General features: G+C 43.8%; 1 protein-coding gene across 1 annotated transcript; it reads left to right on the forward strand.

The window, feature by feature from the left end:
• Positions 1-4996: 4996 nt before the first annotated feature.
• LOC117905845 lies at positions 4997-6327 on the forward strand. The gene is made up of 2 exons (XM_034818705.1): positions 4997-5089; positions 5221-6327. Exons 1-2 carry the CDS (start codon positions 4997-4999, stop codon positions 6325-6327), a joined length of 1200 nt encoding a protein of 399 aa, XP_034674596.1.
• The last annotated feature ends 7161 nt before the right edge of the window (positions 6328-13488 follow it).

Here is a 13488-nt window from a genome sequence, read left to right on the forward strand (position 1 = left end):
TCCTTGTGCATGAGTTGCACCCGTGGAGAGTGAGATATTTAAAAATTTTCTATTTGAATAGAAAATAGTCTCTGAAGATCCTTTTTCTCCTGATTATTTTTGGACAAAAACAGGCTCCAAGCTTATTTTCAAGACTAATGTACCATAAAGAGTGGGAAGGCCACTTGCATTGTAAAAATATATCTACAATGGAAAGAAATTCACTAAGGTTCTTGATGTTTTAAATAATTTTTAATTTTCATGATTTGTAGGAGGTGCAACTTGCTTATGATATAAATAAATGCAATAATGATTGAGGTAGGGAGTTAAGGACTTTTATATGGTATCTTAGAATAATGTTTAATTATAATTATAATTTGATTAGATGATCTTGATAGTTCAAAGCAAAGAATTCAATTTTTGAATTAGTATTTGTGAAGTAAAAATTGATATTAAGGGTAATCTTGATAAGTAATTACACTATCATATTATATTACGAACACCAATTAATTTGTGTTTTGCCTTATTCTGATTTCATAGGATATTGAAATATAATTGATTATATTTAGTGAAATGTTGAATTAACTTTGTAATAAGATTATAAGAGAGTTATCATTTTTGTATGAATCCCGATAATTCTCATTTGAGCACTTAATTCATGGTGGTACATTAGTTTTGAGGAATTTGGATTTAAGATTCATAAGTGTACATAAAAGTGTTTTGATAAAAGCCTAAGGTTGTACTAAATCTTATAAATTGGTTTTTTACTTTTGACTGATTAGTTAATCAAATTTGTATTAATTAATTAATTAAGATTTAAGTAAGTTAAATTAAGTAATCCAAACTCATTTTGAGTTTAAGTCACTTAAAGCTCATACAAAACTTTATCAATACTCATATATTTTTATTATATCTCAAATAATTAATATCTATAAACATTGAGAGACATACATACAAAGGCACATACATGTTTATTTATTTTACTAATTTATAGGTTTTTACGTCCTTCTATGTAATTATATTTATTTATTTATTTATTTTAGTGTAAAAAAAAGGTCAAAGATGTTTATTTTTTAAATAAAAATAGAAAGTTATTTTAAACTATGTCTCATTTGAGAGTTTTTTAAAATAAAAATAAAAATTATTTTAACAATGTATAATGATATTATTATAAATTTATTTTTTTTTCTATTCTCATTTCCATCGTTACATGACCTTAAAAAATTAAAAATAAATAATAATTTCAACCTAGCATTTTTAGGTGCATCGAAACACACAAATTAATATTATCAAATTCGTATATGTTTAATCCCTATTGAGAGATAAGTGGCTTCCATTGACTTTCCTAAGCAATTTTAATCATGGTAGGTAGATAGGAAGAAAACATGTTGAAATTTAGTAATAAGAGTCAGGAAAATAGGAAAAGAATGTGATTCTTTCTTTCCTAAAGGGAGTAGTAATAAGAGTCATGAAAATAAGAGAAGAATGTAATTCTTTCTCTCCTGAAAGGGATGTGATTCTTTCTCTCCTGAAAGGGAGTAGTAATAAGAGTCAGAAAAATAGGAAAAGAATATGATTCTTTCTCTCCTGAAAGGGAGTCAGGAAAATAAGAAAAGAATGTGATTCTTTCTCTCCTGAAAGGGAGTAGTAATAAGAGTCAGGAAAATAGGAAAAGAATGTGATTCTTTCTCTCCTGATCTTTTTGACATTCAATAATAGTGGGTTATAGAGAGGATGAAGTTGAAAAGAAAAAGGGCCTTTGGATGGTAGGTGTGAAGGCAACATGAAATTTCCACATATTTCTATAGAAGAATTTTTAGGGAATGCCCACAGGATAGTCAACAAAACTTCCATTGTACTTCTAGTCATTAATGCAATTACAATATCCATTTTTCAAATGAAAAATTGTAAAATAAAATTAGAGAAGAAAAAAAAAGAAATAAAATAAAATATAGAATTAAAATTAATAAATTATTTTTATTTTATTTATTTAATTACATAAAAATATATAATTTTATTACTAATTTTAATTATATTTAACTTCATTTATTATTTTTTATAATACAACCAAATATCCATCATTTCTTCTTTCCCTACAACCTTTTGAAAAACAAACATAATCACAGTATTTCATTATGTGGCTTACCGCTTTGCATGTAGGTGGGTGGATTAAAAGCTAATATAGGTAGGTGTACTCTCCACTAATTTTTTTCTCACTTTTCTCTCTTATTCATCTTTCTTACATTTGATTTTCTTTATCACTTTTTCAATTTTCTTTTGTTTTCTTTGGTTGCAAATGACTGTTCTTCTCCTCTAGCAAGCAATTATCCTTTCTTTTGGGTTGGAGGCAAAGAAGGAAGAATGAAAGTTCATGGAAGAAGAAAGAATAATATTGTTCGAGTCCACAAGCTAAATTGTCTTATTCCAATTGTGGGGCTGCCAGTACTGCCTATTTTCTCAGATTGCTTTTAGATGGAGTCATGGCGTGTTCACACTGGCCTCAATAATGAGACTTGCGACTCTGGATTTCAATTTTTTTTTCTTTTTTTTTTCACTCTCTCTCATTGTACTTTTATTTCCTTTCCTTTGCTCATTCTTTTACATCTATGCCATGTCCATGTTTCTTGCATTCTTTCTTTTTGATTTATTCCTTTCATTTTTATTTGATGCTTTTATTTTCCAATGAAACTGTGAGACTTACAGTCCGTTTAGAAGTATTTCGAAAAACCATTTTAAGTTTTAATATGAAAAGCATTTTTGAAGGAAAATAAGGCATTGTATGGACCTCGTGTTTCGGCTCATGCGCTTTCACTTGATAGCGAGCTCGATTTTGATTTTTAAAAAATTGATTTATTGTTTGAAAAATGATTTGGAGTCGTCATTTATTTTTGTTTTATTTTTTAAAGGGTAAACAAAACAAGAAAGAAAATCGTAAGTGTAACTCCTTATTTTTGAAAAGATGGTCTGTGAAAAATCGGATCGGGCTCGAGGATCAGGTTACTTATCGAGAAAGTACGGTAAAAACCGTAACACCCCTCTAAGTCCCTAAAGTCGGGTATTTACTAATAAAATGAAATAATCATGACAATTGATGAGTAAATCAACGAATATCAAATGAAAATCACAACAAAATACCCGAATGAATATGAGAGGCAATGAACGTACATGAGTGATGACTTGATTTATTTTATGGGAAGCAAATGTTAGTGAATAAACACATAATAACTATGTGCATATCATAGGATAGAATAAATCAATAACATATAGCAATCAAATCAATTAATCAATAAAAAAATCTCATATGTCGGGCCTCCACCAAAACCCGTTTATTTTTCGCGTGAATTAATTTCAGAGATTCCATTATTCAGGAATTACAAAATTGAGTTCACGCTTAATTGAAAAACGTTTTAAAAACTAAGAAAATGTAAAGATTGCTTGCCGAATGGGAAGTGGCAGCAACTTTTATTAAAAAAAAATGTGATTTTTGGAACCTAAAACTATAAGGATGAGAATCTGAAAAAAAACTAAAATTATTTGAAGGGTTTAGAAATTGGAAAACTATTTAAAAGCTAGAATTTGAAAAAGATTTGAGAAATAGGAGTGTGAGAGATTATTTGTAAAAACCAAACAAGAATGAAACAGAGGGAGGGGGACACGTGGCTCAAAGGTGGCCCATACTAAAGGTGGCCATGCATGGCCTGGTAGGAATGAGGGCCAGGGATGTTTGCTCAACTTGCAGATTCCGAGAATCATGGCCGGCGCGTCGTCACAGGAGGTGATGCTCTTTTGGAACCTCTTGATCGAGCCTATGATCGTCGTCGATGTTTGTGGGATCCTCACTAAAAAGTGCCACGCGGCTCCCTCTCCCTTAGACACGCGGACGGTTCCCCTTGCTACGCATGGCACAGCTAATTCCACCCGGACGGGAATCATCGCTCATTCCACCCGGATGACTCACAGCCGCCATTATATCCGGCCGACATTCCACCTCAGCCGGATATCTCATATCCGGATTCGGTCGACGTTCCACCTTCTTTGGATATTTCACATCCGGCGCCTTCCGCCGGATGGGAAAGGAGGACGATTCAACTTCTCCAGACAGACATGTCCGGCTACTCTAGTGACAGCATACCCAAGCAGCTTAGCTCGTCAGACATTCGCGATTCGCCGGATCCACTTCCGCCCGCAATCAAGAAGATAACTCTAACAATACTGACGACCAAGTCTCCTGAACTGTCACTCATCATTAATGCAAGATACGTTCGACAAGACATTCCCAAGTCTTTTCAGGTTTCCTAAGACATCCCCGATATTTAAAAGTCATAAATTGCGGCGACGTCCACCGCCTAAATACCTTCCTGACAGCCCCCACTTGACATAAGAAATGTCATGATTGTTTAGCCTCCCTATGAGCCGCAATCATGACAATGGGACCCGTTAGCAAGGCGGTGCCATACTTTCTGACACTATATAAAAGGGCCTTCACACAAAGAGGGAGGTAAGGCTGACTATCCCTGAAACAACCTGATAGCTTGATCTCTTGAGCCATGGCTAACAAAACCATCGGAGGGTGTGCCCGGACATCCTGTCCGGACATCTTTTTGCAGGAGGAAGGAGGAATTACTACTATGCGTTGACCGAGATTCTGTTGTTGTTGACAATTACTGTAGCATAAGAATTTCGCCATCAACACTGGCGCCGTCTGTGGGAACCGTCTTTTCTTCTCAGTAAATCCTATACCTTCCAACTGTAAAGATGACTTCACCCTCAAGGAGTTGTGCTTCAGCCAGAGGTGTCGAAAGTCACTTCGAGTGGCGGGACACCATGGAAAGACGACAGCGAGAGCACGAACGACAAATGCAAATTCTGCTCCAAGAAACAAAGAAACTCAGGGAAGAAAACAGTGTCTTGAGGATCCGAAGCTCTCCCCAACCTCAGCACTATTAGTGGAGGCAGGACCCCTGTCACAGCCAGGAAGCTCCATTCCCCCGAGAGGCGAGCCCAACCCTCGAGGCGCATGAAGCATGGCCTATTGAAACCCCGGTGCACGCCCACCGTGTCCAACGAGACGAAAGCTCAGGCTCCACTCGAGTCTCATCCAAACTACGATGTGAGAAAAGGCCCCAAATATCTGATGCCATGTACGCGCGTCTGGGACCCCAAACACCCTACAAAAACAGGCCTCATGCCACCATATCATTGGGTGCACACTCTGAGCCCTTGAGCTCGCCTACTTTATAGGGACATGCCGCCCGCCCCCCAGTGGCGCGAGGTGGTAAAGATCCCTCGCACACAGCCCCTCCGGGCTCTATCAGCAGGCGTCTAAACGACATGCTCTCCACGCCTTTCAGCTCTCGTATCATTAAATATGAACCCCCGCGAGGGTTCATCGTCCCGAAATTCTCCACTTATGATGGATCCAGCAATCCCTTTGATCACCTAATGCATTATCGGCAGCTCATGACTCTTGACATAGGGAATGATATGCTGTTATGCAAAGTTTTCCCAGCCAGCCTACAAGGCCACGCTCTTTCGTGGTTTCACCAACTGCTCGCGAACTCGATTGACAATTTTCAGGGTCTGTCCGAGGTCTTCGTGGGACAGTACTTATGCTCAGTCAGGCATAAGCAAAATATCAGCACCTTGCAGATCATCAAAATACAAGGAAATGAAACTCTGAGAGAATTCGTGAAGCGTTTCGGACAAGCTGTCCTACAAGTCGAATCGTACAGCATGGATGCAATCCTCCAAATTTTCAAACGGAGCATATGCCCAGGGACCCCCTTCTTCGAGTTCCTCGCCAAAAAACCTCCTACATCCATGGACGATTTATTTCGGCATGCGAGTAAATACTCTATGCTAGAGGATGACGTCCGAGCCGCTACACAACAGGTCCTGGTAGCTGGCCAAGCCGCGAGAAGCGAAGCCACCAGAAGCTTCAAAGCACCCAACCATCCCGGGTCATCCAATAGGGGGCAAGATGATCGACGCCCGCCACTCATTCGGACACCTCTCACCATATCGTACGAAAAACTGCTTCCTATAATCCGCGATCTGCCCGGCTTCAAATGGCCAGAACCATTAAGACCGAACCCCTCAGAAAGGAATCGCAACAAAAGATGTGATTACCATAAAGATCATGGGCACACCACTGAAACGTGTAGAAACCTTTATTACATGGTGGAGGATCTCTTAAAGGCGAGACACTTGAAGCAGCACGTCCGAATAGTGCCTAAAGGTGAAGGATCTTCCCATGGTCGAGGCCCACGCGCCCCAGCGGCTCCTGTTAGGGCAGTAATCAACTACATACACGGAGGCCACTCTGGTCCTGGCCCATTCCGGTTGTGATGCCCCCGTCTGGCACAGTTCGGTGGTATGGCTGGCCAGAGCCAAAAATAAAAACAAATGACGTCCCAACACGGCGGACAAAGAATCGACTCCGGATGATTGGTGGTCTCTGCATGTTGATGGGGCCTCCCGCTCGTCCGGATCAGGAGTCAGACTCCTCCTCAGAGCGCCAACCGGAGAACGGCTGGGGCAATCCATCCGTCTGGATTTTCCCGCCTCAAACAATAAAGCTGAATATGATGTCATCCTATCCGGATTGAACCTTGCAACCACTTTGAACGCCTTAAAAGTCAAAATCCACAGCGACTCCCAGCTCGTCGTGGGGCAAATACTAAAAGAGTACAAGCGCATGGCCAAATACTCATTGAAAGTACAAGAATCACTCAACCGGCTAGAAGAATGGATCATTGAGAAAATCCCAAGGAGAGATAATGTGCAGGCCGACGCTTTGGTAGGAATAGCTGCATCATTTCCCGTGAAAGAGTCAATAATGCTACCGGTATACGTTCAAGCCACTCCCACCATTGCTAAATCACACATTTGCAATGTAAGCCCAAAGATAGATGATTGGGCGATCGACATCAGAATCTATCTACAAACGGGAGCACTGCCTGACAATCCCAAGCACGCCCACAAAATTCGGGTACAAGCATCCCGCTTTACCCTGATCGGAGGTGATCTCTACAAGCGATCCTTCGGAGGTCCGTACCTCAGATGCTTGATCCAACCGGAAATCCAATATGTTCTATCCGAACTTCATGAAGGTGTTTGCGGCAACCACTCAGGGGGCAGAACCCTAGCGCACCGGGCGCATTCGCAAGGATATTATTGGCCTACAATGAGGCAGGACGCAGTGATCCATGTTAGGAAATGCGACAAATTCCAAAGACACGCGCCAATCCCGCATATGCCCGCTAAGACGTTAAACTCAGTAACAAGCCCCTGGCCTTTCACACAATGGGGGATGGATATCGTGGGACCCTTTCCCACTGCAGCCGCTCAGAAGAAGTTTCTGCTCGTTGCTACCGATTATTTCAGCAAGTGGGTAGAAGCTGAAGCCTACGCAAGCATCAAGGACAAGGATGTCAAAAGGTTCGTCTGGAAAAATATAGTGTGTCGATTTGGAATCCCTCAGGCAATCGTAACCGACAACGGCCCTCAGTTTGATAGCTCTGCCTTTAAAGGTTTTTGCGCGGAACTTAACATCAAAAATCTGTATTCCACGCCGTGGTACCCTCAGAGCAACGGTTAAGCGAAAGCAACCAATAAAACCTTATTAAATGCGTTGAAAAAAAGGTTGGAAAAAGCCAAAGGAAAGTGGGTAGAAGAGCTACCCGCCGTCCTATGGGCTTATCGAACTATACCTGGAAGGCCGACAGGAAATACCCTGTTTGCCCTTGCATACGGAACAGACGCCGTCATCCCAACTGAAGTGGGTATGCCTACAGCCCGGACTGCCGTCCAAGGTCAAAGAAATGAAGACGACGAGCTTGCAAGGCACTTGGATTGGGCGGATGAGGCTAGAGAGGCAGCATCCATCCGGATGGCCGCATATCAACAAAAGGCAGCTGCATACTACAACAGGAAGGTGCGACCTCGAATTTTCAAGGAAGGGTCATTGGTGTTTAGAAAAGTTTTTGAAGACACGGCTGAGAAAGGAGCCGGAAAATTTCAGGCCAATTGGGAAGGTCCTTATATGGTGTCAAAAGCTAACGAAAATGGATCATACCATTTGCAAACCTTAAGTGGAACCCCTCTACTCCGCCCTTGGAATGCAGCCAATCTGAAGCAATACTACCAATGAAAGAAAGATAGAAGCACAAACTCAATGAGTATGTTTTATTAATACTTGTAAGAATTGTATACAAAGAGACTCTCCGGACTACAAATACAGGAAGGAATCGCAGTAAAAATTACAAAAAGAAAAGCTATCATTGAGAAGGCTTGCCGCGCAGCTTTTCCTCCTCACCCGGGGGAATCGAAGGAATGTCCCGTTTGATACCATGCTTCTTCATGCAACAACGATAGCCGAAGAAGTACATCTAGTCTACCTACTTCTGGTAATCCGTCTCAAGTTCCTCCCTTTGCGCAGCAAACTCAGCCTCCAACTCTTCTTTTTGTGCTGATAAGCGCGACTGCAAATCCTCTCTCTGCTTTTTCTCAATTGACACCTCTGTCCGGAGTTGTCTCACCTCCACCCTCAGCTGGGCCATCTCGTCCACCACCTCGTTCAGGCGGGCTTCTATAGATTCCTCCCGACTCTTCGCCTCAGCTAACTCTATCCGAAGAGCCTCGTTGTCCTCCTGGGACTTCTTCAAAGCTTCGGCACTCTCTTCAGAGGCTTTCCGGGTAGCGAATAAGCTAGCTTCGGCCCGCTCCAATCTCAAGTGCAGTTCCTCTTCACTGTTCATGCGCTGGGAGATGAAGGCCTTCATATAATCGGCAGTTCGCAGCAGGTCCGAAAAAAGATCGCGTTGTTGAGCCATGCCGCGAATACCGCTCACCAGTTGCAGAAATACCCACAAACAAGAAGTGCAAATTACAACCCATGTGACAAACACATCAGTATGGCAACAAAAATCAAGAAGTAAACTATACCATTTCCGCTGCTTCAAACATTTTTGCTGAAGGCACAACAACATCTGAGCCGGGTGGAATCCATTTCAGCATCTCTCCCAGCTCCGCATAGCTGAAAGGGCTAGCAGAGATACAAGCCGCATCATCAACTGGACTTCCCCCTGACGAGGCGATAGGGCGTGACACCTCCCCTGGATCCAGGCCCCCATCATTCACGGTCGGTTGGATCTCTTCGAGAGAACCCCCATCCGGGACTAGCACTGGGTCGATTGGGTTCTCTTCTACCATCTCCGTCTCACTCCTCTCCGGATGATCCTCCTGGGCGGATGAGCAGCTGACTTCGATGGTTTCCATAAGATGATCCTAAAGCCGCCCGATGAGGCCATACTTCAAGTCGCGAGCCGGACGAGACCTCCTTGTAGCTGGCCCCTTCACCAGTACAAGGGCAAGGGAGTTTGGCTCACAAGGGGGCAAACCCTGCTTTTCAGCCCCTGTTTCTTCCATTGGAGGCAAAGTTTCAGCGCAAGAGACCCCAGATACATCCGCGTCCGGACGAGGAGAGCCGGGCTGATACACTGAGGTTGCTTCCTCAGCCGGAAGAGCCAGCTGTTCAGCCGCTGGAATTGAAGGCCCCGATCCGTTTAGACACGCGAGACGTCCGGAGCCGCTTGAAACAGAGGGCAAGCCGAAGGGAACTGGCGTTCTTATTATTATTCCCTTTACGAAAGCTGGAGCTGGAGGTTGTATTACCACTTCCTTTGGGGGAGTTGGAAGTTTTATTTCTTTTCCCTTTTCAAGAACCTTCTTCTTCTTTTTCACTAGGACGCTAGCAGGGGGAGAGGGCGCGGGACGTTTATCACCAGGAGCCTTCCGCAACGTTCCTTCTTGCCTTTTCTCCTCCCGTTCATTGAGAACTGCTTTGCGTGCCTAGGCGTCTGCCTTTCGCACCTCCGCGTAGAATGAGAGGTCCTTGAGAACAAAGTGTTCTCCGACCACCACATTATTGGGTAGCTGCCTCGAGAGTATGTTGAGGACGTACGGCTGGGGCTCTTGGGTAACCGAGCGGAGATTCTGCGCAGAGAGAAGCATTTCACAACTCCTCTCGTCCGCCGTAATCTCGAAAAGTATGTTCAACTGGTCGAACGAAGCTTTTTCCACCCACTCTACCAACTTTCCCATTTTTTCCTTGCCTGCACCCAAGAGAACAAAGCATGTCAGCCATCTAATAGTGTTGACTCAACTCGCAACCGCAGGAGGACAGGGAGCAACTTATTCATACCTGGGGTCTTCAATGAATGGTTGGGAGCGAACTGCCTGTCCGGATGCATCGCCAAACCCGCCCATAGGCCCTTGACTAGCACGTGTCCTTTCGCGGCCCCCTTGGTTGAGTCAGGAAGGCTGGTCATCAACTGAAGGGATGGAAGGTTGGCGACAAAGCTGAAGATGTCATTCTTCCCCTTCTTAATGGAGTAGATGAAGAGAACCTCAAGTAGTGAAAGGTCCAGGTTGAATAGCATGCTCAAAATGTTGCACCCCATCAGCACCCGGACCATGTTGGGATGGATGTAAGCGGGGGGAATCTGGGTGAATTGGATAAACTCCTTGAACAACGACGGAAGGGGGAACCGGAGCCCAGCATTGAATTGCTCATTGGTGAAGAAGACAGCGTTGTCCTCAGATTTCTCAGTCGACTCAACCTCTCTGTCCACAAGCTGAACGGACACTCCATTTGGAATGCAGAAGCGTTCACGAAACTCTCTCACATTCAGTTTGTCCAATGATTTCTCCGCGTGAACATCTCCGGACGCATCTTTGCCGCTTTGTCCGAACGAGCTAGACGAAGTAGCTTCCTTGTTAGCAAACATTTTTTAGGCTGGGGCTGAAACGGAACCTACATGGAAGAATGCCAACAGTAAAAAACAAGGACTCGGCCCCACAACCCTAACGGCAAAAACGCCCAAAAAACCTAACATCACCAACATATCCATCCGAACCCTTGACTCTACCCCAACAAAGAATCGATGGCCCACAAAAGGCGCAGGGGGGCAACAGAAACCCTAAACACGCCCAAAACACAATCAAAACTCCCCGAAAAAACCCTACAAACCAACACAGACCCGCCAGAAAAAACCCTTCTCTCAGCAACCTCACATTCAAAGAAACCTATGAAAACCCTCAAAATACATCAGAAACCCCTTATCAGTCCCCAACACATCCTGGCCTCTTCAAGGCTCGAACTCTAACAAAAACTACCTGTATCATTCACTTCTACCAACCCAATCCATCATCTCAAGGGCAAACAAACAACATCGCAAGCAGCAAAGTGAGAGAGAAAGGAAGAGAGAAATGACAAACCTTGCAAAAATTTCTGAGAAAAGTTGAAGACCAGTCGCCACGCCTTCGAACTTTTTCTGAAGAGTTTTTGGAAGCACTTGGGAGGCTGGAAGAAGAATGAAAAGTATCAACAAAGGGCCCTGGGCCCTTACTTATAAGAACAAAGCCCTGAGAAATCCCCTAAACGATAGGAAACTTAATTGCGCCAAATTCCGAAACGACACACCACCTGGCACAGTTTTCAAAGACGGCGCACCTCACTGGCTCCCGCAATGAGAAAGCACCACGTACCACTGCTATCCATATGAAAGAGAAACTATGTAAAGGTAACATTTTTATCCCGCCGTTTCTGACCAAGCCAGACAGGCGATATAAAAGGGGGTATTGTGGGATCCTCACTAAAAAGTGCCACGCGGCTCCCTCTCCCTTAGACACGCGGACGGTTCCCCTTGCGACGCATGGCACAGCTAATTCCACCCAGACAGGAATCATCACTCATTCCACCAGGATGACTCACAGCCGCCATTATATCCGGCCGACATTCCACCTCAGCTGGATATCTCATATCCGGATTCGATCGACGTTCCACCTTCTCCGGATATTTCACATCTGGCGCCTTCCGCCGGATGAGAAAGGAGGACGATTCAACTTCTCCGGACAGACATGTCCGGCTACTCTAGTGACAACATACCCAGGCAGCTTAGCTCGTCAGACATTCGCGATTCGCCGGATCCACTTCCGCCCGCAATCAAGAAGATAACTCTGACAATACTGACGACCAAGTCTCCTGAACTGTCACTCATCATTAATGCAAGATACGTTCGACAAGACATTCCCAAGTCTTCTCAGGTTTCCTGACTCATCCCCGATATTTAAAAGTAATAAATTGCGGCGACGTCCACCGCCTAAATACCTTCCTGACAGCCCCCACTTGACATCAGAAATTTCATGATTGTTTAGCCTCCCTATGAGCCGCAATCATGACAATGGGACCCGCTAGCAAGGCGGTGCCATACTTTCTGACACTATATAAAAGGGCCTTCACACAAAGAGGGAGGTAAGGCTGACTATCCCTGAAACAACCTGATAGCTTGATCTTTTGAGCCATGGCTAACAAAACCATCGGAGGGTGTGCCCGGACATCCTATCCGGACATCTTTTTGCAGGAGGAATGAAAAATTACTACTATGCGTTGACCGAGATTCTGTTGCTGTTGACAATTACTGTAGCATGAGAATTTCGCCATCAACAATGTTGAGTCTGTTTTGTCTTGGTCTTCAAGCTTTAGCAATCGGCTGTAGGTTGCCGTTCGTAACATGGCCTTTGGGAGCTCAAAGAAGTATCTTCTTCGTCGTACGCTGTTCTCGAAGCTTTGTGGTTGTGTTGCCAAGAGCAGCAACCAATGTCATAATCGGAATCGAGATCAAGATCTGCATTCTGACGCGTTCTCTTCAGCGCCGAAACACCTCCGCGACCTCTGACAGAGAACCTGCTCGAGGCCTCCCCATCTTCGCTGCCGCCGCTACCAGCATCACCACCCCCCAACTGCTGCTGATTCTGAGCCTACTAAATCGCGGACCCACCGAAGTTCATCTGGCCATGGATCCCCATCAACTGGCGCACCATCATCGGATAGAGCGTTCTGTTTTGCAATACCTGGTTCAGGATTCATGCCCGAAACCCATAATAGATGTCACGTGTTGCGCAGTCAGCTTAATATCTCCTGCATGATCTCTGTTCATGTGAGACGCCACAGGCTTAGAAAACTGAGCTATTGGATCAACTTTTGCAGCTGTATAGACCTCTTTAGTAAACTCTTCTGATCCCAAGAGAGCCGTTGCAATCCCAGGCACATAACACACTACTTTTGGTTCAATACGCATAAATTAGAAGTCACCAAAATCAACCCAGAATGCATCGGGATGCCTTGTCAAGTATGCTGTATGAATATTCCCTTTATCCTCTTCAAAGACAGGAACAACATCTCCATGCACATCGTCTTCATTGATTGGGTATGTGAACTCCTCCAGGAGTAGTCTAGAGAGAGGAAATGGAGACATAGGTGTATGGTGGGTATGAGATAATGAAGGTAGGGTGGTGAGGAAAAGAGTGAATGAGCTGGGTATTAGAGAGTAGGGTGGTGATTAGTGAGGCATTTGCATGGGAATAGGGATAAAGGCTATGAAGCATATACACGGGTAGTGAGAAAATGGGTATAAAGGATATGGCTATGTGGAATGGGTTGTAACA

The sequence above is a fragment of the Vitis riparia genome, chromosome 18, assembly GCF_004353265.1.
Source record: "Vitis riparia cultivar Riparia Gloire de Montpellier isolate 1030 chromosome 18, EGFV_Vit.rip_1.0, whole genome shotgun sequence".
NCBI classification, from domain to species: Eukaryota; Viridiplantae; Streptophyta; class Magnoliopsida; order Vitales; family Vitaceae; genus Vitis; species Vitis riparia.